We start from the raw sequence: 27,576 nt of genomic DNA, 5'->3' as shown, positions 1-27,576 counted from the left end.
CATGACAGAATTTAGTAAGAAAATGTAAAACTTGCTCTTTGAAAACGGTGACAAAATTGACAGGTCATTAGTCAGCTTAATAAAATAAATGAAGGAGAGAAGCATACATACATAAAATAAAAGATGACAGCAGGAAGATAATAATCAAGAGAGAGAAAATTTTAAAAAGTCATACACTTAGCAGAATGTTCTGCAAATAAATTTCACAACTTAAAAGAAACAAGTAACTTTAGGAAATACAATTTGCCAAAGCTGACTTGCATAGAGATAGAAAATATAATCAGACCAACTCCAATAGAAGAAATAGAGAAAGCAGTAAAAATGCTTCTTTTCAAATATGTACTATGATCAGATGGCTTAGGAAAATTCTACAAAATCATTAAAAATAAGATAATTGCAGTGCTACCTAAAAAATTCCAGAGCTTTAAAAAGGAAGGACACGAAGCAGGTATGATATGGATATCGAACTTGACAAATATAACGTGAAAAATTAACTGTAGACCAATCTTACATGTGAATATCAATGTGAAAATATTAAATAAAATAATGGTAAATAGCATCCAATATCTCATTTAAATATGAAGTCATTGTGATGAAATAGTACTTATTCCAGAAATGCAAAGGTGATTCAATATTAGGGAATCTATTAATAGAATTCAGAATATTAATAGATCTAAGGAGAAAAATCCATTATTATCTCGATAGATGCCAAAATAGGGTTTAACAAAATTTAACACCCATTTATGATAATAAAAAAGAATGAATAAATCCCTTCTTAAATAAAATTTATATAGCTCGTATCAAAAGCTAGCTTATTTCTGGGAAAACTCTAGAAGTATTTCCACCAAAACAATAAAAAAGCAAAGATGCCTACTATTTCCATTACTGCAGTCATGCGTCACTTAACGATGGGAAACATTCTGAAAAATGTGTCCTCAGGTGATTTTGTCATTGCGTGAATACCATAGAGTGTGCTTACACAAACCTAGATGGTACAGCCTACTACACACCTGGCCTCTATGGTACTAATCTTTTTTTTTTTTTTTTGACGAGGATTAGCCCTGAGCTAACATCTGCTGCCAATCCTATTTTTGCTGAGGAAGATTGGCCCTGAGCTAACATCTGTGCCCATCTTCCTCTATTTTATATGTCGGATGCCTGTCACAGCATGGCTTGATAAGCAGTGCTAGGTCCACACCCAGGATCTGAACCAGTGAACCCCAGGCAGCCAAAGCGGAGCGTGTGAACTTAACTGCTATGACACAGGCCTGGCCCCTGTATGGTACTAATCTTATGGGACCACTGTTGTACATGCAGTCTGTTGTTGACCAAAAGGTCGTTACGTGGCACATGACTGCATCTGACGTTGTAATGGAAGTATTAAAGTGATGTAATTGGAAGCATAAGCATTGGAAAGGGAGAGATGAGAGTATCTCTATTAACAAGTGACATCACTGTACATCTGCAAAACCAAAAGAATTGTTGCAAAATACTACAAACAATAGAATGATTTATAAGGTACCATCAATAATCTTCATATACACATTCTCTTAGCAGATAAGATGAAATAACAAATATATGTAATTACAACAGCAAAAATTTAGTAAAATATCTAAGAATAAAACTGGCAAAAAATGTGCAAAACCTATATGAGGAAAACTAATAAAAGAAAAACAGACTGGGACAAATATTTGTGTGCATATATATATATATATCTTGTATGTATATCATATCTAGTTTCTCACATTTAGTTTATAATTTCATTGATAGCTCAATAAAAATGCTATTTTTTTCTGAAATTAATCAAGTTGATATTAAAATTGATTTGGAAGAACAAGTGATCAAGACTAGCCAGTAAATTCCAAAAATGAAGGGCTAGCCCCTCCAGATATTAAAATACAATAATAATTAGTAAGTTTCTATGACTGAAATTGTGTTATTTATGCATGGATAGACAATAAAACACAAGACGAAATCCAGAAATAAACACAATTGCATGTGGATATTTAGAGACTTGGCAGTAGAACAGGAGAAAAATGAACAGAATGAAGTCATTCTCGGTTTTATGAAAAAAAAAATAGGGCATTTTCATGATGGATTGTCTGTGGGGATGAGGGAGAGAGTGGCTCTTGGGCTCACGTGATGGGTGGTGTGTGGGAGAAGGTAACACAGGTAGTTGTACTACCTACTGCCCATCCTTCATTATCTTTGGAAAATTAGGAATGCGGAAAAAGCTCTCATCATAGTTGCAATAAAAAAGCCTGCAATAATAGAAAGCATAACGTAACTGACATCGTGTTAATTGCGTTCATTTCACATGAATGTTGGGAAATCTTGTGGGTCCTCAGTTTCACATATTTTCCTTACCACACCTGTGGTTACTGATGCTTGATTTCTCTGTTGGTCGTGTATGGGATATCTTTTTGAGTTTGCGCCAATTTTCAGTCTCTGACACTTTCCAGAACTCCGCATGAGCTCAATCTTGTGGGTGTCCAGGAAAACTCTCTTAGCTTCCCCCAGGCACATGGCCAATTCTTGTCTTTCCTTGAGCTGGTGCTCACTTCCTAAGGGGTTTTAATTCCTCCACTCTTGCTCCTCTCCAAACCATCAACCATTCTGTTGCCAGTCATGTTTGTCAAGTAGTCTTGTTACTCAAAGACCCTTTAGCGATGTCACGTGGACTTCAGGATAAAGTACACGCTTGTGGCTTAGAAAGCTCCAAAGCACACAGTTGTTTTCCTCTGAAGCCCCGTTTCCTGAAAATGTCCACCTTGCTCTCTTTCATTCTGGCTTTACTGCACACTTTCTCTCTGTCTAGAATCACTAGCAACCTCTTTCTCATTCTTTGGTTGTCAACTCAGATGTCACCTCTACCAGGAAGCTTTCTTGGCATCCCTAGCTGGGGTTTGGAATCTCTATTCTAGGTGTGCATAGCACTCTTTGCATGTATCATAATATAGCCCTCCACTTGTCTTCCCCTCTCCGCAAGGCTGAGCTCCTTATGAGAAACTGTGGCTCTGACATTGCTGGTTCTCCAGCATGTAGCCCAGTGCCTGGCACATGAGGGCCTTCAGTTGTTGTTGAACTTCAGGAGCAAGAAGGGTACAGTCCTATGCATGCCTATTTGTGTCTGGTTTTGCTCAAGATCGGTTCTCTCCTCCCTTCATTCTCCAAACCTCCTAAGAGTTCCAAAGCCGATTTATTTGTAACAGGGCCATGCAATTACTAATTGGAAATTGTTGGTGCCTAATTCGTATGGCTGGCGCCTTCCAGCCTGTCCCATTCAGGTTCCTGGAAATTCCACATTACTAGTGAATCACTACTCTTTGTAATAAATCTGTAATTCATCAATATTGTCTAATTTCTTAAACATTTTTTTAACAACTCCTTGGAGTTGGCTCATTTCAGGCCCTTAAGAGAGAGGAATAAAGTAGCTTGCTGAAGCATAATGATTAAAATATGAGACTCTGCCTTTTTATCCTTACATTCAGACAAGCATATTAATTGCAAGGTAAACATGGGGCAGCTTTGGACTTCTTGGCCACATACATTATTTAGGAAGGGAAATGAATGACTGATTACTGTAACTTTTGGTAAATGAGAGAAGTGGAGGTGCATTTCCTCTGTCATAATAACGTAAGCGGAAAAAGAAAACTGCAAACCTCCCATTGGTGCGGAGAAAGATTAAACCCTGTTGCACTTGGAGGAATTACAAATTCAAAGTGAATTCAAATATTCACTGGTGGTGTTCATTCAAAGCCATCTTCTGAACTTTAGAGCATCATTGTTACGATGATGTGTTGAGATTTTGTTTTCTCTGCCTTTTCCTCATTAGGCATTGGGAGGGATATTCCATTTGCCCTTCCAGAATTTCTTTCTAACTTTCCCACCTTGCTCTGTACCCCGGGAGGCTGACCACTATGGATTACATCAATAGGTTCTCTTGCTCCATGATTTCTGGTTGGGTTTGGACAACAGGAAGAGTTGGAAGGGATCAGAGGGCAGAAGAGAACATTTGGGGTATTTATTATCTCTGCCAGACCATGATTTGGAAGTAGCTGTGTTTCTCTCTTCCAGGTCACATCTCCTGTCCAGCAACCTTCTGCTACATCTAGAACCCTTGCCAGCTTGTGGTAACTGCTTCTCCCCTTGTCCTTCCAGACTGGGGAGTGGTTAGGACCCTCCCCTTGGCTGGCTCTGAGTTTCTTACTTTCCTTAAACTCTGCCCTTACTTTAGTAAATAACCCGTGCATTACATTTTCTTCAAGTCACTCATCTGAGTGGGTCTTTTGTTTCCTGAGACTTTAGCTGACACAAGCATCAGAGGTCTCTCTGCATGAAGAACACAATTCCAGAATACTCAGTGCTTAGGAACCACTTACTCCAAGTCCTACACTTTACAAACAGAGACTGAAGCAAGCTCACAGAGGAGGGGTGACCGGCCGGCCACCTCAGTCATTTCTGGCACAGCTCAGACTAGAACTCAGAGCTCTTGTCTTTTCAGACCAGTGCTCTCACCTCAGTGCCAAACAGCATGAATCAAATACTCGAGCTTCCTTACGAATAATGATTAGCATCATGACTATATTAGTTAGCTTTTACTGAGGGCTTTCTATGTGCCAGGATCCATGCTAAGCGTGCCCATTTGTCCTCTTTTGCTCTCACAACCTTATGATGTCATTACTGCTCTTTTGCCAGTGTTGGAGGTGAGGAAACTCAGAGGCTAAATCACTTGTCCCCATCATGTGGCCTGGGGACATGCCACATGGCCAGGATTCATGTCTGGGTCTTTCTGACTCCAGAGTCTGTAACATGCCTCTTGCCAGTACCTGTCATGTGGACTGAATCGGAAAGTAGAGCATTGTCTAAGAGGTCAGGCCAAATGTCAAGATGTTTAATTCAGAGAGCTGCTCCGAGGGCAGCAAGGGCTGTCCTCATGCATTCGGCAGGCAGGTGTGGCGTGCCCACCGTTAGCACACTGCACAGCGGTTCTCCAAAGTGGAAACAGCCGTTCTGATGGGATAGACCATGCCAGAAAGGTCGCCCTCCTCAGGCAGGACCCACAGAAAACAGAGGCCATGGGCTGATAGCTGCTGTTGGGCAGTCACTGGGAGATGCTCAGGGGTTTGGGAGCCAAACTGGAGTCCAGTGTCAGAACTGGGAAACTGTCAAGATCATGGGAACCAGGAATTACTCAACTAAGAGCCATGTCCTCCTCTAGTCACACACAGCAACTGCCCATGCCTGCTTTGGTAGATGACCAAATTAGTACTTGCTTAATAAGGAAAATCTGGTAAAAGCGAGGAAGTGGAGAAGAGAAAATAAACCCTGCCAGTCCGGGAACATGCACCATATTCACCCCAAGAGCCAGCAGTCGGGGAAGTCTGTGTTGGAGGGAGATGTTCCAGGTGTGGTGTCTGGTGGGGAACTCACGCGGGAGCCAACTGCTGCATTCTTTCGGGGCCCCCACACCAGGTCCTGCTGTCTCTTGGCCCGGGGGACCCCGAGAGCAGCAGGGGAGGGCCCTGGTCCTGGAGCACGCACGCTCTACTCTCACTCAGACCCTGCCAGCTGTGTCCTCTCGGCAAGGCCCATTTTCTGAGTTTCAGTTTCCTCATCTATAAAAGGAATACGACAAATTTTGCCCTAGCAGCTCTAACCACTTCATAATGCCCTGTCTTACAGCTGAACTTCTACTGGGAACAAGCCAGGCATACTGGCTCCTCTCGCCCCTCATCAGGGCTCCCCTTTCTTCTCATCTTCACTCCACAGACTTTCCATCAGAGAGGGCTCGGGTGGCAGATGACTCAGAGTCCAGATTTCAGGGCAGCAGAGCCAGAATCCCCTGACATGGGGAGCCCCAGCACTGGCGGGTCACGTGGAGCCCAGGAGCTCCTGGAGGTCGCCTTTTCCAGTCGGGTTCCCATCCTGCCTTCCCAGTGAGGATTCTATGCAAACTCTTGTAGTGCTGGTCCTTCGTGCCAGGAAATGTCTAGATTAGGTCACTCGATTGCTCACCAGGAAATTGCATCTGTTGTTTCTGGTTCTCTAAGTCTTATTTCTTAGCAGTGAGGCCCTGTTGTTCACAAGTCTTACCAAAGAAGCAGGAATGATGAGATCACCCACAGGACCCAAGCTGTCCTTGCTGGACACTGATGTGACACTAGGTCACAGGACAGGGGCTGTAACTGTGTCCTTAAGTGAGGTCCTCGGCTCCAGAATTCCAGCAGCAGAAGCCCTGTCTCCCTACGCAGACCTGCCTTGCACACAGTCCCACTTCTGGCCACTGAAGATTGTGAGGGGGATACCTGTCTACAGACAGGAGCCTTTCCCAGAGGTGGATCCAGGGAATGAGAAGGAGATGCACATTTTTTTCTAGGACAACACTAAAAATACTCCATGCCGGGGCCGGCCCGGTGGTACAGCGGTTAAGTGTGCACGTTCTGTCCAGGGTTCACTAGTTCGGATCCCGGGTGCGGACATGGCACCACTTGGCAAAAAGCCATGCTGTGGTAGGCGTCCCACATATAAAGTAGAGGAAGATGGGTATGGATGTTAGCCCAGGGCCAATCTTCCTCAGCAAAAAGAGGAGGATTGGCAGTAGTTAGCTCAGGGCTAATCTTCCTCAAAAAAACCCAAAAAAACGAAAAAACAAAAAAACAAAACTTCATGCCTCAGTCTCCTGAAACAGGAACACTTCCTTCTTGCCTGTATCATTTGCTGAGGCACGATGAGTGGAGAGCCAGGTTTGGAGGTTCACCAATGTGAGGGTGAACCCAACTTTGCCCACATTAGCCACGTAACCATGGGCAAGTCACCAGATGTCTCTGGGGCATCACTGCTCAGCTGTAAGAGGGGGAAAGCAGATTTTATGAGACCACACCAGCACCAGGCCCAGAGCCTGACATTTGAGAGGGAATGTTTGTGAACTCTGCTTGGTTGCTTCCTCCAAATTTTTAGGAAACCCCAGGTTTCTTGGCCTGCTGAGGTTGACTGCTCATGTGGCTCTGGTTTGAAGAAAGGAAGAGAATAACCACAAAGCCACTGCATCAGAGAAGAAAGGAGTGGTCTCTGCCAGCTGCCCCTTTGTCCTTGTGTGGACGAGGATGCCGTGTGGGCCCCAAGGAACCTTAGAATCCACTGCTCTCGTCACTCTGTAAAAACAAGCACTCACCGACCAGCCACTCGGCTTTCAGCACTGTTTTGCTTGCTCTCATGTTCACAATCTCGCCCAGCCCTGAGAAGATTTTGGATGGTAAGTGTTATTACGACCGCTTTGCAGTGTGGGGGCTCGAGTTTTCTGAGGGGGCTCATGTGCTGAGGACACAGACTCTCTTGGACCAGAACTCCAATCCGACTGTCAGGCCACAGCCTTTCTTGTTCATTTGTAATTGTCCTGCTGTAATGTGTCCCCAGAGGTCCTGGCAGGAGGAGATGGTGGTGACACTCCAGGGTACAGTGGATAGCGTCCTCACAGTTCACACAGCCTTGCTTCTGAGCTGCTCGTCTGTCCCTTGTTCTGGCCCCACCTCAGCCGACTCCTGCTTCTCCCAGATTCCACTCCATGCTTGTCTCCTGCCCCTCAGGCCTGGGCTGGTCAGCTGTGCCTTCTGACTGCAGACCTGCATTGGCCATCCCTTTACTCTGGTGACTTTCCAGTTACTCTGGGCTACCTCCTAGGAGAGCTCCCTTCCTCCTCACGGTTGGGCATTTGTAGATCCTTCTGGAATTTTCTAACTGGGATGATCTGTTTCACTGCCTCAAGGCTGAGCAGGGTGGGGAGGGAGGGCACAGGGAGGCAGAACAGATCCAGAAATGCAGGCTTCTCCCAGACTTTGCTCAGAAGGTGAGCCCACGGCCTTGGGCTCCCTGGCTATCCTGGGCTCCCACGTGGAGGCGGTGGGGGCAGCCGTGTGATTACCCAGCCAGCGCTGCTGGTGAACTGCTCTTAAAGACGGACTTATTAGTAAGTAGGGTGCTGCTCTAAGTATACATAATGGAGTCAGAACTGCCATCTCTCTGCTGCGGGGATGTGACATGGCCAGGAAGATGGGGAAAAGTGATCCTGGGCTCTCAATAAGGATGCAGTGGACAATTCCAGGGACCCCTCTCGAGGATGCAGGCCAGAACCAGGGGTGGGAACGTTTGACTTGAGGCCCTCCTCGTAGCTCCTTTGGGACCCCTCTCAGCCTACTGGAACCCTGGGTATTGCTTTCCCAGCACCTTGGGCTCTTCTGCTGAGTTCCGACAGCCCAAGGCCATCTCTCTGCTCTCTCCCAGGTGCCACAAGTCTACCAACTCCTCAGCTCCTATCCTGCCGGGCCCTGCACTCTCTGCTCAATCGGAATTTGCCATGGGTCATGTTGGAGCAGATCCAGTTCAATTCAATCAATTCTTATGGCACTAGTATTGCGTTCCCAGGCCTACAGACCCCAAGTGAGCATGACGCAGGCCCCCATCACAGAGGCTGATGGATTCCACACAGTATGAAGGGACCAGAGCAACAAGCAGCGTTGGTGCAAGATCAGGACAGGGATTGCCTCTCTCTGCAGGGTTGTGAAGTGGTTATGGAAGGTTTCCATGAGATGGCTGGGTTTTGGAGGATGAATAGGTGTTCTAGTGCTGAGCATGGAAGAGTGGCCCCATGAGGTATGCTTGGGGAGGTACAAGCAGTTCAGTGTCTTTGGAGTGTGGGGAAGGAGGGGTGGTAAAGCTGAGTGGTAGCAGCAGCCATGTTGTGGGGGGTTTTGAGCAGGTCAAGGTGAGTGGAAGGGTGCTAACTGGAAGTGAAAGGGCATAATTTTGCCTTGGCCAAGCTCTGTGCCTTTCTGGGTGGGTCCCTCCATCAGGGTGGGCCCTACCACAGTCTGTGGTGCTGCCTGAGGGAGGGTGTGGCAACACCCAAAAGTCAGAGGAAGAGTTCCTGGGGGCAGGAGGGGCCAGACACCATGGACTGCCTGGGAGACCCGGGGAGCCTGGGCTCAGGAGAAGGCTGGGGAATGATGCTCCTCCAGGTCTCTGCATCCACACTGAAGGGCGCAGGATCTGAGAACCCAGCACTGCCCAGGGGTTGTCTTCTATCTGCAGAGACTGGGCTCCAGTCAGCTTTGGACAACCTGTCACCCCTGTCCTTACCTAACTTGTGCCCAGCTGGGAACCTGGGCAAACTCCTCATGAGCAGGTGCCAATTTATTTGTGTCTTGATCCTTCAGCTTTGAACACGTTTGCATTTTCAGCAAAACACACAGGACTGAGAGGCAGCAGCGTCAATCCTGGGACTGTCTCTGTGGTGGAAATAACCCAGTGTAGAATCCCCCTGGGTCTCCTCTTGAGCATGCATGGCCCTGCTGCATGTTCACAGCTTCTGGAAATTTCCAGATGCTGCTCCCTCCTTGATCTCTCCTCTCTCCTCCCACTCCTGGCCCTCACATACCTCCACCCAAGGAGGAAGCATTGTTAATTGGTCAGATATCTGAACTCCACTGGGCCCCTCCGCTAGTGTCCCTGTGCACTCACAGTTGGAGCTCATGGTTGGGGCCCCTCTTAAGAATGGAGCTGATGTGGGCCCTGCCCCTGCAGACTCAGGTACAATTCCCTTACCCCCTCCCCTTCCTTTTCACCTATGTGGTGAGCCAGCGACTCCTGAATGCAGGAGGAGGGTTTGGTCGTGGGATTTTTTTCTCAGTTCTTTTTTTCTTTCGTTTTGCTTTGTTTTTGTAATGGATGTGATAACTACACACACTCTCATCCCTCTGAGGTTCCAAACTAAGTGAGTAATAGACACAGGAGTCAGAATGATGAAGATCTAATTAAAACCTGGCCTAGTCCATGGGTCCTCACTGATCCCCCACTGAGTTGAACCCACCATCCTGGAGCTCATGGTCCAGAAAGGCTCCCCAGAAAGATTAACTCTGGGGTCACCGTAAGGAAGATGCTAAAAGGTGCTATCGACTGAATGTTGTGCCCCCTAGAATTCATATGTTGGAGCCCTAACCTCCAGTGTGATGGCACTGGGAGGCGGGGCCTTTGGGAGGTAGGCAGGCTGTTGGGTAATTAGGTCATGGGGGTGGAGCCCTGATAACGGGATTAATGTTCTCATAAGCAGAGAAAGGAGAGAGATGATTTCTCTCCCTGCCATGTGAGGACACAGTGAGGCAATGGCTATGTATGAACAAGGAGTGGCCTCTCACCAGACACCAAATCTGCTAGCACCCTGATCTCTGACTCTGAGCCTGCGGAACTGTGAGAAGTACAGAGTGTGGTTCAAGCCACCAGCTGTGGTATTCTGTTATGCAGCCTGAGTTGACTAAGACAAAAGGTAAGAGGCTAAGCTTTTCAGAAGCTAGAATAATTACAAGGTGGTAAGAGATGCCACAGAAGGAGAAGCGACAGGTGAAACATCTGATGGCTGCGGGAGGTGAAAAGAGAAAGAATTTGGAGATAGGTGAGTGGTTTCACTTGTCTATGTGACTGGAGGACCAAAGAGTGGGCTGCCCCAGAAGGCACAGGCAGGTGAGCGGGGGACACAACAGGCTAGGTTGTGGTTGGACACGGCAAGTGGGCAGGATGCCCCAGTGAGAGATGTTGCAGGTAGCTGAAGTTTTGGCTCAGGCGCTGAGGTGAAAGCTCCCCAGGGCTATAGATGTGGGTGCTGTCAGTCCAGAGGCGAGTCTGAGATTATGTAGAGATGCCCAGAGCAGGACACTGTGGATGCCAATGGTGAAGAGGCAACGTGAGACTGTTAGGTGGGCATCAGGCAGACCTACCCCTCTAGGGTGAGGCACCAGTTATGAAAGAGTTCATGGTTTAGGGCAATAGGCAGGTTTCAGGAGCTACATTCATCCAGGAAAATTACTTTTTTCTTTTTTTGAGGAAGATTAGCCCTGAGCTAACATCTGCCGCCAATCCTCCTCTTTCTGCTGAGGAAGACTGGCCCCGAGTAACATCCGTGCCCATCTTCCTCTACTTTATACGTGGGACACCTACCACAGCATGGCTTGCCAAGCAGTGCCATGTCCGCACCCAGGATCTGAACCAGCGAACCCTGGGCCACCGAAGCAGAACGTGTGTACTTAACCACTGCGCCACCAGGCCAGCCCAATCCAGGAAGACTCTTGACAGCATTCACTCTGGACACCAGCCTGGGGGAATGCCTGGAAGGATCTACGGGGGCTCACTTCTGGGTGTAATGTGTAATATGGAGGTGGAGAGAGGATGTGAAAAATCCCAGACTGGACATGGGAAACCGGGGCTCCAATCCAGCTTCCCATGACACTCCTCCTTTCACTGAGCACTTGCTGAATACCTCATCTGGACCTGATGATAAGGGAGATCATGGAATTTATTACCTAAACTGGGACATGTTGGGAGAAAGAGGGGACAGCATTAATAAGTACACTGGGATAATAGGTGTAAACCAGGCCTTTTGCTGGGCACACAGGGCACTGTGTTCTGGGACCAGAAAGTCCATTTAGATCTGCTTCCTGCGCTCAGGCCACTCGCTGTGGTCAGAAAGGTGGGCGCGAGGCCGAGCTGAGGAGTGACGTCTGTGAGGAGGAGCAGAGAGAAGTGAGCTTTCAGGGGAGCAGTGAGGGCGGCTTCACCACAAGGACGCACGTGCAGGAGCAGTCTTGAGGAGGGGGCGGATGTTCCAGTTGGTGGGGTGGGTAGAGGTGGATGCCGTGCATTTCTGGCAGAGGAAATGCGTGAAGAATAAGGAGAGAGCCATGTGCTCTGGGGGTGCATTCCATATAGATATGGGAACTGGTTGGGGGGGACATAGGCCACTGAAAATCTAATAGGCTAAGGAGTTTAGATTTGATTCTGTAGGAATAGGGAGCACAGAAGGGTTGTTTTCAGAATGAGAATAACGTGACTACAGTGACTCATCGTTGCTTAATCTTCTTGGACTTCCGTTTCCTCCTCTGGAAAATGGTGCCTCACGACCACTCAGGTTTACTGAGAACAACCAAGGACATCTGTGAAAACACTGCAAAAAGGAGTAAAGCCAGACCCAGCAGGCTGCATTAGTCCCCATTCCACACCCCAACCCAAGGCTTCAGCATGGCCTGAGATGTAGAACTTAATGTAATGTCAACAAGGAATAAATTTAGTATAAATTTTATCACTTCCCTTCTGAGGTAAAGGAACCAGGGGAGGAGGTGCACTCAACTGGACAACCTTTCTCATCCTTGAGGCTCACTTCAGGGCCCCTCACATCTGCCACTCTCTTGGTCTGGCTGGGAAGCAGGGCTGCTCTGGGAAATAGGGGAACCAAGTTGTGTGTGAAGACAGTGGGCCACAGACTGGGGAAACTATACATTTTTGCAGGATGACTCATTCCTCTGCAAGAGCCTCCTCCTTGTTCCTCCAACCCTCCAGGCAAACCTGCCCCAGGGCCCTGGCACTTGCTCTTCTCTTGGTCAGTTATCTGTCCACCCATGCTTTGCTCTCTCATTTCTTTCAGGTTTTTACTCAAATGTCACTGTATCAAGATGCTTTTCTTCATTACCCTATTTACTCTTCATTCTTTTTCCTGATTTTTCTCCTAAGCACTTATCAGCATCAGAATACACTCACCAGGGGGCCCGCCCCATGTCCGAGTGGTTAAGTCCACGTGCTCTGCTTCGGCAGTCCAGGGTTTCACCAATTCAGATCCTGGGCGTGGACATGGCACTGCTCATCAGGCCATGCTGAGGTGGTGTCCCACATAGCACAACCAGAGGCACTCAGAACTAGAATATACAACTGTGTACTGGGGGGCTTTGGGGAGAAGAAGAAGAAGAAGAAGAAGAAGAAAATACACTCACCATTCTGGCTGCTTACTTTGTTTATGGTCTGTCTCCAGTGTAATGTAAACTCCACATGGGCAGGGACTCCTGTCTGTTTGCTTATCTGCAGTAACCCAGTGCCAAGAGGAATGCAGCAGGCAGCCCCAAATACCTTCTGGTGGAATCAATGAACCTCCCCTTTCTATTTTGGGGTTAGGAGATGCAAATAGATTGTGGTACAAAGTCATGAGATTCACACCATGGCTACAGTTTCATTTTCTTTTATTTGTGGCACTCAAAGACAAATCGTAGAGATAATGTGGTTTAAAAGCAATTGGCTGGATGCTCTTATCGCACCAGGAAGGGGAGTGACCTTCACCAGAAAACATGGAGCTAAGGTTCAATTCCACCTGACACCTGGGTCTGAAAGAGCTGTGAGACATTAAAATGATCTCATCATATCTGTTGTGTCATTAAGATAGAGATTTTATTTCATGAAGTCCTCTTAATTTCTACTAATCTCTTAGAGAGCTTTTTTCAATATAACAGAACATTTTAGAGATGGACATGAAAAATTAATGCCGTAGTTAAACTTCACTATCAATATTTGTGGCTGAAAACTGTGTCCTATGAGAGACTGCAACCTGTTACAAGGGGAGCCATGATCTGTTGGGCAAAAACATCAAGACTGAACCCAAATCGTGAAATGTTCACACAATTTTGATCTGATCTTGGCCACTTGCAGACTCTGAACATCCCCACTCCTGGCCCCATGCAGGAGCTCCAAAAAAGTCACTGGGCTCCGTACACAGCCCTCCTGGGGGAGGCCCATTCTACTTCACAGCCCACTGGGGACAGCTGTCCAAGTGGGGCACTGATTGCCTACTCCCATGTCATTCTGATCTCAGCCACCGCCACCTTTCGGAGAACTCAGAAATGCCCTGTTCACACATCATGTATGATTGTTATTCTGCGTGATAATAGTTGATTTTTAAAAGCTTACTTGGTCAGATCATGGTCTGCTACCCTCCAGGAGGTTTTAACCCCGAATTTGTGAGGCATAAAACTCCAATGGTTTCATTACTCAACAAAGCCACATTTGAAAAAGCCTCCTGCGTCTTTTTTCTTACTATTAAAACACAGAGCATCATGTAGACTACTACATTCAGATTGTTTCCATTGATTTATATATTTTTCCTGCAATTCAAAAAATTTTAAAAACCAAATGGTTTTAACCATCTATATGTGGTAAAAATCTCAGAAGCCCAAAATTTGTCGAAGGCGTGATTCTTTCCACTTTGCCCGTCAGAATAATTAAGTGTAGCGTTGGGCTCCAGTGCTTACATTCCCATTAACCTGCCAACAAGAATAGTTTATTGGCAACTTTAAATATTCAGAGGCAAATACAATTCCTTGGCACACAAGCCATGCAGCAAAGCAGCATTTCCTCCTCCCTTTGCACCATTATACAGGGCTGAAAACCAACTGTGCAAAGTTTTGGCCTGTAGACGAGAAAGTACACCAAATCCTGATGCCCCCTGCCACATGGTGTCCTTGAGTGGTGATGTATGGATGTGTCACTGGTGGGTTTCTGCCACGATCTGATCTCATAGATGATTCACACAAGCAACGGCACCTGCAGTGAAGAAAGAACCATAGTTGCTCAGGGTACACTGAGAAGCCACAGTGCAGATGTCTGGGTGCGAAACCATCCTTGCAATATTACTCTTGCAACACAACGAGATTTTACATTGGTACCCATTCTACTTATAGCCCCAAGGAGACAACTTTCTAAAACACAAATATGCTTCAACACTTTGAATGCCGTGCTACTGCACTCAGGAAAGATCGCATGAAAACATTGTGGGGTGGGTCTGTGATACATCCGCAGGTCCCTGCACTTCTCCCAGCGCCGTCAGCTGCCCCAGGCCCAAGCCGTCCCTGAACTCCCTCGTGGTTTCTCTGAATCTGCTGGGGTCTTTCTTCTGCTGGCCTGTCTCGGCCTATGTTGTTTCCCTATCGCGGATGCTCCTTCCGTGCTGGGAAACTACGCCCCCTTCTTCAAGAGCAAGCATTCATACCACCTCGGGGAAAGGCTCTCCTGCTCCCCGTCCTTGGCGGGTCCGGTCTAATCACCCCTCAGGCTGTCGGTTACCCCAGCCTGCTACAGAGTCCCAACAGGTTTGTCTCTCTCACTGCTGGAGGGGGGGCTCTTGAGGCAGGAACCAGGACAGACCCAGCACACATCCCCGGGGCAGAGCTTACTGAGTGTCGTCCGAGTAAGCGTTTGTTGCGCGAATGAGCGAATGCAAACCCAGTCCTATTCCTTTTGATGTGAAAGCTCAAACTTCCACTCTCAGTTCAGCCCTGCACCTTTCTGTGAAAGCCCAACTGCAAAAAATAGGATTAGTAGAATTTTGAAGGAAATACTTCAGTGCCTCTAAAGGCAAAGGTTAACGGTATTTTTAAGAAAAGCGACAGACTCATGTGAAACCACGTGAAAGGAACACTGATTTCTCACTGTTGTTTTACTGAGCTCAACACATGCTAAATTGAACTGTGCTGTAACGTGGGCACCCTGTCCCACTCTTTTGCTGTGTTATCAAAGCGAATATCCAAGACACAAGCAGATTTCCTTTAACATTAACAACCACCCCCACCTAGAATCTTTCCAATGTGCTTCCTCCATGTGAGGCACCATTTCAAGCATCACACAAGTCTCCCCTCATGCAAACTTCTGCTCCACCAAATAGGTGATGCATTATTGCCATTATTATCACTGTGGGTATTGCCTCCAATACAAAGATGAGAAAGCTGGGGTTTAGAGAGGGTAACTTGCTCCAGATCAAATACTAGTAAATAGCAATCTCCACTGGGCCCATCCGAGTAGAGAACATGGCCCCAGACCACTGACCAGCACGGCTCAACATGGCTTTTGTCTTGACAAGCACACCAGCCCCCTAACCTCCCAGCTCCATCAGCTTCCCTTGGCTTCAGGTGCCTCCACACCCAGCTGAGAAAGGAAACACAGGCCAAGAAGTGGAGTCTGGGGGCTGAGGGAGATTACTCAGTTCTGAACCTACTGATTTGAGCCTGTGCAACACACACTATGAATATCAAGGGCGGGGGGAACTGAAGACATGAGTTAGAAGCACAGGACAGGTCTGGAAGGGAGACAGAAATGGGGGCATCAGTGTTTGGATGGTGAAGGGTCTGCCGGGGAGAGTGACCAGATGTGGAAGAGAAGAGGTTGTAGGACTAACTCCAGGGGCCCCAGTGCAGGCTTGGACAGAGGAAGATTCAGAACATGTGGCTCAGGCACAGAAGAAAATCAGGGAGAGGGAGAGAGAGAGTGTGTCCGGAGGAGGAGAGCGCACACAGCAGCTGCCAACACTGCTAAGAGATCCAGAAGGGCCCCAAAGGTGGGAAACATAGCTGAACTTATTTTTAAAGAGTATGTTAGTTACATTTTCAATAAGTGGCTCAGTGTGTTTTTCTTCTAACTCTAGATACCTTTAGAGGTGAGGCACCTCTAATTTCAAAACAATGGTTTTAACTGTGAATCTGAAAAAGCACAAGTTCATTGCAGAATGTCCAAGAAGTCAAGAAACAGGCAAGAAAAGCACATGGAGGCTGTTATTTAAAAATGCAACTAGCATATACTGTTAATAACACATTTATCCCATGTCCTGACCTTTGGAAATCTGTAGGCTAAAGAAGTGTCCAGGACCTAGCAGCACTGTTGACCTTGGCAAGACCAGTCCCGGGGAGGGGTGCAAGGAGGTGGGTGGGAGTGCAAATGGTGAGGGAATGGAGCAGCAGGAACGGGCAGCATATCTAGAAGGCTGCTGTGAAAGAAGAGTTAAGTAGTTGTGGGGGTTGGGGCAGTCGGGAGGGGAAGGGATTCTTAAATAATGTATATTTACTGTTTTTGTTTTAATAGCTTAATTGACATGAAATAAATTACATATAATTAAAGTGTAATATATGATGTTTTGAAATATGCATATACCCATCAAACTACCACTAGAATCATGATAATGAACATATCTACCATACCTAAAAGAGTCCTTATGCCCCCCCTTTTTTTTTTTTTAAAGATTTTATTATTTCCTTTTTCTCCCCAAAGCCCCCCGGTACATAGTTGTATATTCTTCGTTGTGGGTTCTTCTAGTTGTGGCATGTGGGACGCTGCCTCAGCATGGTCTGATGAGCAGTGCCATGTCCGCGCCCAGGATTCGAACCAACGAAACACTGGGCTGCCTGCAGCGGAGCGCGCGAACTTAACCACTCGGCCACGGGGCCAGCCCCCTTATGCCCCTCTTAATCCCTCCCCTCCCCCATCCCCAGACAACCACTGATATCTTATCACTATTGAATATTGAATAGTTTGCATTTTCTGGTGTTTCATATAACTGGAACAATACATGATGTACTTTTTTTGGTCTGTCTTCTTTCACTCAGCATAATTATTTTGAAATTCACCTATGATGCTGTGTGCATCAACGTTCTCCTTATTGTTGAGCAGTAATTCACTGTATGGATGTACTGCAATTTGTCTGTTCATTCTTCTGTTGATGGACACTGGGCTGTTTCCAGTTTGGGGCAATTGCAGATAAAACTGCTGTGAAGAAGTCTGTACTCACAGATGTTTCCATTTCTCTTGGGTAAATATCTAGGAGAGGAATGGCTGGACTGTATGGCAGTTGTAGGTTTAACTGCTTAGGAATGTGCCAAACTGTTTTTCAAAGTGGTTGTACCATTTTACATTCCCACTAACAGATTTTGAGAGTTCCCGTTGTGCCACATCTTGTCAACACTCTGTACTGTCATTTTTAAATAAAATTTTAGCCATTTTGGCAGGTATGCAGTGGTATCTCATTGTGATTTTAATTCGCTTTTCCATAATGACCAAAGATGTGGAGCATCTTTTCATGTGCTTATTTGCATCTGTACGTCTTCTTTGATGTAGTGTTTACTCAAATCTTTTGCCACTTATTGATTTGTTTTCTTCTGATTAGGTTGAGAGTTCTTTATGAATTCTGAAGACATGTCCTTTATCAGACAAATGCTTTGCCGGCATGTAGTTGGAGCACATGGCTTGTATTTCCATTCTTTTAACAGTACGCTTTTTTTTTTTTTTTTGAGGAAGATTAGCGCTGAGGTAACATCTGCCACCAATCCTCCTCTTTTTGCTGAGGAAGACTGGCCCTGAGCTAACATCTGAGCCAATCTTCCTCTATTTTATATGGGGGATGCCTGACAGGGCATGGCTTGACAAGTGGTGTGTATGTCTGCACCCAGGATCTGAGCCGGTGAACCCCAGGCTGCTGAAGCGGAGCGTGCAAATTTAACCGCTACACCACTGGACCAGCCCCAAGGGTATGCTCTTTTGAAAAGCAGAAAGTTTTAATTTTGATGAAATCCAATTTATCAACTTGTCCTTTTAAGGACTGTGCTTTTGGTTTCAAATCTAAGAAAGTTTTGCCTAAGCCAAGGTCACAAAGATTTTCTCCTAAGTTTTTTTCCAGAAGTTTTATAGTTTTAGCTTTCATATTTAGATAGATGATTAATTTTGAGTTACACAGTATAAGGTATAGATCAAAGTTAACTATTATGCATATGAATATCCAATGGTTGCAGTCTCATTTGTTGAAAAAAACTGTCCTTTCTCCACTGAATTGCCTCTGTACTTTCACCAATAATCGGTTGTCTATATTTGCGGGTCTATTTCTGGACTCTACTGTGTTCCATTGATCTGTTTGTCTATCTTGATGTCAGTACCACATTGTCTTAATTACTGTGCCATCATTATAACAACTGAAATAAGAACCAACTTGGTTCTTCTTTTTCAAAGTAGTTTTAGCTATTCTGGGTCTTTGCATTTCTATATGAATTTCAGAAACAGCTTGTCAATTTCTACAAAAAGTCTACAGGGAAATTGATTGGGATTACATTTAATTTATAGTTCAATTTGGAGAGCATAAGCATCTTAACAATATTGAGTTTTCAAAACAGAATATAGTCACCATTCCTTTATTTAGGCCTTTCAATTCCCTCAGCAATGTTTTGTGGTTTTGTACATCTTTGGTCAAATTTATCCCTAAGTATTTAATATTTTTGATGCACCTGAAAATGATATTTTTAAAAAATCTAATTTGATTTTTCACTACTAATACTTAAAAATACAATCGTATTTTTAATGCTGCTGTATCCTGTAACTTTGTCAGACTCACTAAACTTAGAATCGGCTTTGTAGATTCCATTGGGTTTTCGAACATAGACCATCCTATCGTCTGTAAACAAACAGTTTTATTTTTTTCTCTCCAATTGGGAAGCATGCCTCCTCCCTTCCTTCCCTACTTTCCTCCCTCCCGTTTTCCCTCCCTCCTTCCTTCCCTCCCCTCTACCTTCCTTCTTTCCTTATTTATTTACTTATTTTTTGGCCTGGTTGCAATGGCTTGAACCTCCAGTACAATGCTGAATGGACGCAGCGAAAGCAGACATTCTTGCTTTGTTTCTGGTCTTGGGGGAAAATATTCACTCTCTCATCATTAACTAACATGTTAGCTGTAGTTTTTCATTGATGCCCTTTATAATTTGAGAAAATTTATATTTTTCCTACTTTATGGAAAGTTTTTATCAGAGATGGATGGAATTTTGTCAAATTCTGTTAATGTGTCTACTGAGACTATCATGTTCTGTTTTGTTGTTGTTGTTTTTTAGTTTGCTAATACGGAGAATTAACTGTTTTTAAAATATGAACCCAACCTTGCATTGTTGGGATAAATCCCACTCGCTCATGACATATTATCCTTCTTATATATTGTTGAATTTGAGCTAAATTTCTATTTAGGTTTTGTGAATCTATGTTCATTGGATTATTGGTCTGTAGTTTTCTTTCCTTGTAATATCCTTGTCTGGTTTTGGTATTGGATAATATTGTCCTTGTACAATGAGGTGAGAAGTCATCTTTCCTCCTCAGAAAATACTGAGTGAAATTTCTAGACAATTCTGGATGTGCTATTTGGTAAATGTCATATGTTTGGTAGAACTCACCAGTGAAGTCATCCAGGCCTGGTGGCAGTATTTTGTTTTTGTTTTGTTTGTATGGGTGGGGGAAGGTTTTTGACTTCAGATTGAGTTTCTTTAACGGATATGTGGCTATTTAGGTTATCTATTTCTTATTGAGTGAGCTTTGCTAGTTGTGTCTTTCAAAGAATTTGTCTGTTGCATAAGCTGTTCATGACATTATCTTATTTCCCTTTTAATACCTGTAGGATCTGTAATGATGTTACCTCGCTCCTTCCTGGTATCAGCAAATTGTCTTCCCTGATAAGACAATTTCTTCTTCTCTGATAAGTCTGGCTAGACGTTTATCAACTTTATTGACTTGTCAAAGAACAAGCTATTGGTTTGACTGACTTTTCTTCATTCTTTTCTATTTCATCGAATTCTGCTCTGATCTTTATTATGCATTTTCTTCTGCTTACTTTAGGTTTAAATCTGCTCTTCTTTTTCTAATTTCTAAAGATGGAAGTGAGGTTTCTCATTAAGACCTTTCTTCTTTTCTAACACAGTATGTGGTGTGATGAGTTCTCTCCCAAGTACTGCTTTAGCATCACACACGTGTTGTGTTGTGTTTAAATTTACATTTGGTTCAAAATGCTTTCTAATCTCCCTGTTGATTTTTCTTTGAATTGTTTTATTTAGTTTTCAAATATTTGAGATTTTCCAGAGATCATTTTGTTATTGATTTCTAATTTAATCCTATGTGGTCACAGAACATACTTGGAAATATTTGGATTTTTAAATATAGTTATATTAACTGTTTTAATATCCTCATCTGCCAGTTCTCACATCTGTGTCCATTTTAGGGTGTTGATTAATTGATTTTCAGCTTATTGTGTTTCATGTTTTCCTGCCTCTTTGCTGGCCTGGAAATCTTTGGATCTGGACACTGTAAATTTTACCTTCTTGGGTGCTAGACAGTTTTGCATTCCTACAGATATTCTTGAGCTTTGTTCTGATCTGTTTGTTGAAAACAGTTTGATCCTTTCAGGTGTTTTTAAGATCTGCTGGGCAGCATGAGTCTCATTATTGCCCACGACTGAGGTAAGACCCTTCTGAATGCTCTACACAATGCACAAGAGCTACGAGGTTTTCTAGTCTGGCTGGTGGAAACAGGCACCCCCTTGGCCTTGTGTGAGGCTAGGTACTGCTCCATCTAATCCTATCGGGTGGGTCTATTCCCAGCCTCACTTGCATGAACTGATTAGCACTTCACTGAATGTTCCAGAGACCCTCTGCCGGTCTCTGGAGTTCTCTCTCTGAGGTTCAATCTCCTCTTCTGGTCTCTGCTCTGCAAACTTTAGTTGCCTTGGTCTCCCCAGACTCTCAGCTCTGCTTCTCAACTCAGGGAATCTGCTGGTCCCTTCTCAACCATGACCTGAAAACTCCTTGAAGACAGAGAGGTGGGGGAATCACAGGCTCACCTTGTTTGTTTCCTGTCTCTCAGGGACCCTGTTCCTTGTTGCCTGATGTTCATTGGCTTGAAAACCATTGTTTCTTATATTTTATCTGAATTTTTGGTTGTTTCAGGTGAATCCAGTCCCTGAAACTTCATTTTCGCCAGAATCAGACATTCCGAGGGATTCTTCTTAAACAGGTGAGAATTGAATATATTTAAAAAGCCTTGTTTTCTTCCTTCTTTTCCTTTTGCACCATCAGCAGCACAGATCAGTCCACTTCCATTGCTCTGGGCTGGTACAGCATCTTCTCATTTCCCTACCTACCTACACCCTCCCTTCTCCAACCATCCTACACACCGCTGTACCAAGGCAGCTCTTCCTTTGAACCAGATAATGCAAGTAGCCATAAATTTATCCGAAAACATGTGTGTGTCTATGTATTCATGCACACACATATCCTGAGAACTGGAAATGTTATATACCTCGTGCTCTTTCAGTTTTATTCTCCCCCTAATACTTGTTCAAAATCAAATTCAAACTTAGTGGGGGTGAGAACTGCAAAAATGGGTTTTGATCTCATCAAATGGTACCCATAAGATGTATGCATTTCACCATATTTAACTTTATCTTAAAAACAACTATAAAAATATTAAACTCTAATAATATGCATAACAAATTATTTAGGAGTGGAGTATATGAATGTTTATAATTTACTTTAAAATGCCTAAAAAATAAAATTTCATGTGTGTGGGTGAAAGGGTAGATAAGTGGATAGATATGTGATCAAACAAATATAGCAAGATATTATATGTTATTATCAACTCTTGGTGGTGAGTATAGAGAGTTGATAATTATTTCAACTTTTCAACAACGTTTGAAAATTTTTATGACAAAATGATAGAAGAAATCCTTTATAAAACAACAACAACAAAAATGGGTTTTGATGTTAAACTGGATTGAACAAAAGTCAGAGAAGAGAGCTGTGAGGCCAACATGGGCTTCCTAGCAAACACTGCTGCTGGCTCGAATTTCCTGTAAAAGAAAATGCAGGTTCCACTGGATTTAAAACAAGAACATGTATGGAGGCTTCTCAAAAAATTAAAAATAGAACTACCATATGATCCAGCAATTCCACTTCTGGGTATTTATCCAAAGGAAACAAAAACACTATGCCAAAGAGATATCTGCACCCCTGTGTTCACTGTAACATTACTCACAATAGCCAAGACATGGAAGCAACCTAAGTGTCCACTGAGGGATGAATGGATAAAGAAGTTGTGGTGTACACACACACACAATGGAATATTATTCGGCCATAAAAAGAAGGAAATCCTGCCAGTTGTGACAACATGGATGGATCTTGAGGGCATTATGTGAAGTGAAATAAGTCAAACAGAGAAAGATAAATACTCTACGATCTAACTTACACGTGAAATCTAAAAAAACAAACAAAACCAAATGCATAGAAAAACAGATCAGATTTGTGGTTACTAGAGGCTGGGGGTAGAGGGTGGGAGAATTGGAGGAAGGCGATCAAAAGGCACAAACTCCCCGGTACAAGATAAATAAACACTAAGAATGTAATGTATAACATGATCACGATAGCTAACATTGCTGCGTGTTATACACAAATGATGTTAAGCGAGTAAATCCTAGGAGTTCTCATCACAAGGAGAAAAACTATTTTTTTTGATATCTCTATGAGATGATGTATGGATGTTAACCAAACTTAGTGTAGTAATCATTTCACAATATGTGTAAGTCAAGTCATTATGCTGTACACCTGAATCTCATACCGTGCTGTATGTCAATTATATTTCAATAAAAGTGGAAAAAAACCGACACTAATAAAGACATCATTTAGCAAAACTGTTGGAAAACAAAACAAGGACGCGTGTAGAGCTGAGAGCACACCCTCTGAAGTCTGACTTTGCACGTGGCTGGGGTGAGTCTTGGAGAGAGCCTCACTCACTCTGCCCCGTCACTGGGAAATGAGAGTGATGATACTGCGTTACAGACTGAGAGCATCTCTCCAGCAGATGGGCACAGTGGGGCCTTTGATGTACCTCAGCACGCTGGCAACATCACCACTGTCATTTCACTGAGCTTCCTAGAGGCTGGGTTGAGACTACAAATGTAATGAAGGTTTGGGAGTGGGGCAGAAGATGGCTCCAGCATACCTTGGTCACCTAAAACCTGGCACACTGGAATAAGCCACTCTCAGAAGGCAGTTCCATGCTGCTAAGGCAAATCTCTTGGACACAAAGGGGTAAGTGGAAGTGTGGCCCAGTGAGCGGAGTTACAGGGCAGGACAGTGAAGAAGGGAGGGGCTGGTCATTTCCCCTGGGCAGCGAGTCTACTTAGGACAGGACCGGCCTAGCAACCTGAGTGTCCACGATGCAGGAGCCCTGGGCTGGTGAGTATTTGAATCAATGGTTGTGTTGAAGATCTGGGAGGCACGCTCACCACCACCAATATCAATATGATGGCTGAATCCAGATTTGAAAAGTTCTCAGTAAAAGGAGAAACTCCTAAGATTTGGTGCAAAAAGGTAATTGCAGAAAGACAGCATTAAAAAGACCTGGTTTAGATGATTCAGCAAAAGGAAGCTTGGTGATATAGTTAACCACAAATGTGGTATAAACCATACTGATGGCCAGTAGTGCCAACCTAAGCTTAAGCCACATTAGGAAGTGATTGCTCTCTGGGTTGAGGCAAGGGAGAATTCTGTTGCCAAGCGGCTGCTTTCACGACCAGTGGACCAGCACGAGGATGGGTGTGACCAAATCAAGGTGTAAGGAGGAGAGTGGGCACCCACTGAGCAGGAGGGCGTACCATGGGCACAGCTTGAAAGGAGAGCCTCGGCGGTTCCCTGACGTGCCAGAGGTTTCAGGCTTCTGGAAAGAGCCTCTTTTTATTTTGGTTGGACAAGGAGAACATCAATGAAGGGAAAAGCTTGCAGTTTGAGGCCAAGCCAGAAAGCTGTAAAAATATCCAAGTTTTATTTTGCTTCCTTGCCTGCCAAGGAGAATAATGTTTATATGGAAAAAGGTGAAATGAACAGTGGTGATAGGGAAATGGTGTCCAGGGGGAGGAAAGAAGTTGTAAATTGCAGTAGGATTCTCTGTTTAAGTTCCTGTCTTCCAGCCTGGACAAGTTAGATTCAGAGGCTGATGAAGTCCCAGGTGAGCTAGCCACACAGCTGCTGGCCGCCTTTGCAGAATGGGGGTGGGACCGGTGATGGAAGCCTGGAGATGCACAGAACTCATCTTATTTTCCAGAGTAAAAGAAGATGGTTTCTTCCAGCTTCAAGTGGATTCTTGGCAAGATTTTATAATGATTATGAAATAAACGAGTTAGGAGCACATGGATGCTGAGGTGTGCTAGGCCACTAGTTGAGGAGCCTGGAAACATGGCAGGCAAAGAAGGTATTCTCTCTTTCTCTCTTCTCCCAATCACTAGCGACTGAGCACACACTATGTGCCAGGAGCGTTCCAGGTGCTGGAGCTCACGATGTGGTGGGAGGGCCATGCATTACACCGAAGTTACACTGATTGTTATAGATATTAGAGCCGCAACATGATTATGAAGGAAAATGATGTCCTGCTGTGACTGGAGAACCTAACCCAGCCCAGGGATTGTGGGAGTCTTTCTGAGGGCTTGAGGTTCTACAAGAACACGTAGGATGAGCGGGAATTCGCTGGTAAAGCATGGGGAACAGCATTCTGGGAATAAGGAACAGCCTTTATGAAGGCCCTGAGGGGGATCACTGCAGTCGGTGGCCTCTCACAAGAGGCTTCCCTGTGTCCCACTTGCTGAAGAAGCAGGTCACCTGGTAGATTTGTGACAGGCAGAGTGACCACATGCCAAGCATCAGCAAAGACAGAACTGACCTGTCCACACCTCTGAGCTATTCCAATGTAACCAAAGCACACCAAAGGTTTACATAAGGAGCAGCCCAAACTTAGCAGAGAAGCAATTATTGAGGATGATCAGTGTTCACGTTCTGACCTAAATCTCTATTCCCCAGCCAGAGAAACTTGGATTTCTCCAATCTACAACTGAGGACGCTTAGGCTTAGAACAGAGGTTTGCTGCTGTTGCTTTTCCATCTGGTGTGAGGCCTCCTGGGTGTTTATGGTGATAGCATCATACAGCTAATCGTTTCTCACAGGGTCTACCATCAAGGCCAAATGTGTGGTCTGTTCAGTTAGTTCCTGCAGTGGGAAAATGCACACCTGTGAGGGCCTGGTAGCGCAGCAGGAATCACCACCACGTGGCTTAATGAGGCATTTCCCAAAGCAGCTGGGCTGAGAGGGAGCCTGGTGCAGCAGCGGCACTGACCTAGTTAAGGCCTGGGATAAGTTGCTTACGATATACGGGCCCCACTTTCCTGTCTGTGGAATGGAAGCTACAGCCTTTACATCCAGGAAGGTGATGGAGTAAACGCTTGCTCTGCTCCCCTCTTTGGAGGAGAGCTATGACACGTAAAGAAAAGGTCTTGCGGCTCCATCATGTCTCTCACTGTGCGAGAAGCTCCTAAGGTCAACAGCAAACTCCACACCCTTTCTTTCTCTCTTTCTGCCTGAGAGTCCCCAAGGGCACAGACAACGCTTCGTTCTTCTTTCTATCCTGAGCAGCTACTACAGTCCCTGGGCCCTGGTGGGGTCTCAGGAAATGCCTGCAGAATGAATGACTGGACATGTGAATATTTTAAATATAAACATGGCTTAAGAGGGCACTTGCTGTACATTCCAGTTCCTCTGAAATAATGCATTTAAAACAGGCCAACGAAGGGAGTCAGACCAAATAGTTTACCATCAGTATGATGGTGGGACTGAGTGGAAGAAAGAGGTGAATACTGGGGGGTCCATCTGAATACTGCATTCAGGAAGAGCAGGCTTTCCACTAAAGAAGTAACAGCAGACAGAGCAGAGCTGCAAATGCTCTTATCTGGAGGTGGAGGAAAGATATTGAGACCTAGGAATTTCTGACAATCACAAATACAGAGGCATAGAAATTATTTAGTTCACAGTGTGAAGACAAATGTACTTTTTTTTTTTTTTTGGTGAGGAAGAGTGGCCCTGAGCTAACATCTGTGCCCATCTTCCTCTATTCTGTACATGGGACACTGCCACAGCATGGCTTGATGAGTGGTGTAGGTCTGCGCTGGGGATCCCAACCTGCGAACCTGGGCCAAAGCAGCAGAGTGCACTGAACCTAACCACTATGCCACCAGGCACCAGGCCGGCCCCAACAAATTACTTTTGATTGCCTTGAAAAACAGCAATTTTTTTTCTCCCCAAAGCCTCAGTACATAGTTATATATCCTAGTTGTAAGTTATTCTAGTTCTTTTATGTGGGATGCTGCCACAGCATGGCTTGACAAGTGGTGTGTAGGTCCATGGCCAGGGTCTGAACCAGTGAACCCCAGGCCGCTGAAGCAGAGCACGTGAAATTAACCACTTGGCCATGGGGCCAGCCCCACAAAGTCATTTTTAAGGCGATTATTCCTTCTACATCAAATCTACCCTTTTGTATTTTATCATAAGCAGCATCATTGCCAATGTAAACTTGTATATTAAAGTAGGGTGGCCAGTCATCCTGTATTAGCACTGAAAGTCCTGCATGCCTGAAAGTCTTCCCAGGATAGCTGGGCACCCCAGTTAACAAGCGGAGGTGGGGTGATGACTGGAGGAAGGAAGCTGGTAGACTCATGCATCACAGCCCTCACGCCAGCCCTGACAAAGCCAGTAACACCCCTCGGATCTCGGATGTTCTCTTGGCCACACCCGTCCTGGAGCCCTCACTCAACACCCAAGAGCAGACGAAGGAAAATCTGCACGTGTTCACTGCCTGTGGAGAGCCCGACCTTCACCGTGTGGATCTTGCAGCCCCGCATTTACTGCATTTTCCTCATGATTATATAACTTTAAAACCCGAAAAGGTGACAGGAAGCCAAAGAGGTAGTAGAGGCAAAGCTCAAATGATCTGAGGTCCAAATGCTGTAACATACATGAAGTGCATCTGCTGCAACGCCAGTAGAAACCGCCAAGGTCCACGCCAGGCAGAGAAGTGCCATCCAATCAGGATTCCTAGAAAAATACACAGTTGGCCCTTGTTGCCTGAAATGCATGTATGTCCTGGTGCCACAGGTCTACTGCTCCACACAAAGAAGAGGGCAAGCCACTTGAAGCACTGCCTGCCTGGGGTCCAGAAATGCACACTCCCATCTGTGTCATCAGCAAATGCCCAACTTTCCATGTGTAGTCCTGGCCCTTCTCTACCCACTGTCCTTGCTTTCTCACAGTACAAACAACTGTCCTCTGTTCCTTT

At 45.1% G+C, this 27,576-nt stretch overlaps 1 protein-coding gene and 1 long non-coding RNA gene across 16 annotated transcripts in view; one reads left to right on the top strand and one right to left on the bottom strand.

Moving 5' to 3' along the window:
- LOC139042034 (uncharacterized) overlaps positions 1-12,896 on the top strand; it is a 29,374-nt gene extending 16,478 nt beyond the window's left edge. The window contains exons 2-3 of the long non-coding RNA XR_011498239.1: positions 6,961-7,255; positions 8,281-12,896. This is a non-coding gene — a long non-coding RNA (uncharacterized lncRNA). The remainder of the gene's footprint in view (positions 1-6,960; positions 7,256-8,280) is intronic.
- A 139-nt stretch (positions 12,897-13,035) lies between these two features.
- Positions 13,036-27,576, bottom strand: part of COBL (cordon-bleu WH2 repeat protein) — a 281,679-nt gene continuing 267,138 nt past the window's right edge. For all 15 annotated transcript variants that reach the window (XM_070496988.1, XM_070497264.1, XM_070497441.1 and 12 more), the window contains one exon: positions 13,036-14,406. In XM_070496988.1, coding sequence (XP_070353089.1) covers positions 14,389-14,406 — 18 coding nt within the window. In that variant the 3' untranslated portion in view covers positions 13,036-14,388. The remainder of the gene's footprint in view (positions 14,407-27,576) is intronic.

This window comes from Equus asinus, chromosome 1 (genome assembly GCF_041296235.1).
Source record: "Equus asinus isolate D_3611 breed Donkey chromosome 1, EquAss-T2T_v2, whole genome shotgun sequence".
Classification (NCBI taxonomy): Eukaryota; Metazoa; Chordata; class Mammalia; order Perissodactyla; family Equidae; genus Equus; species Equus asinus.
This window is presented reverse-complemented; position numbering and strand designations above follow the sequence as displayed.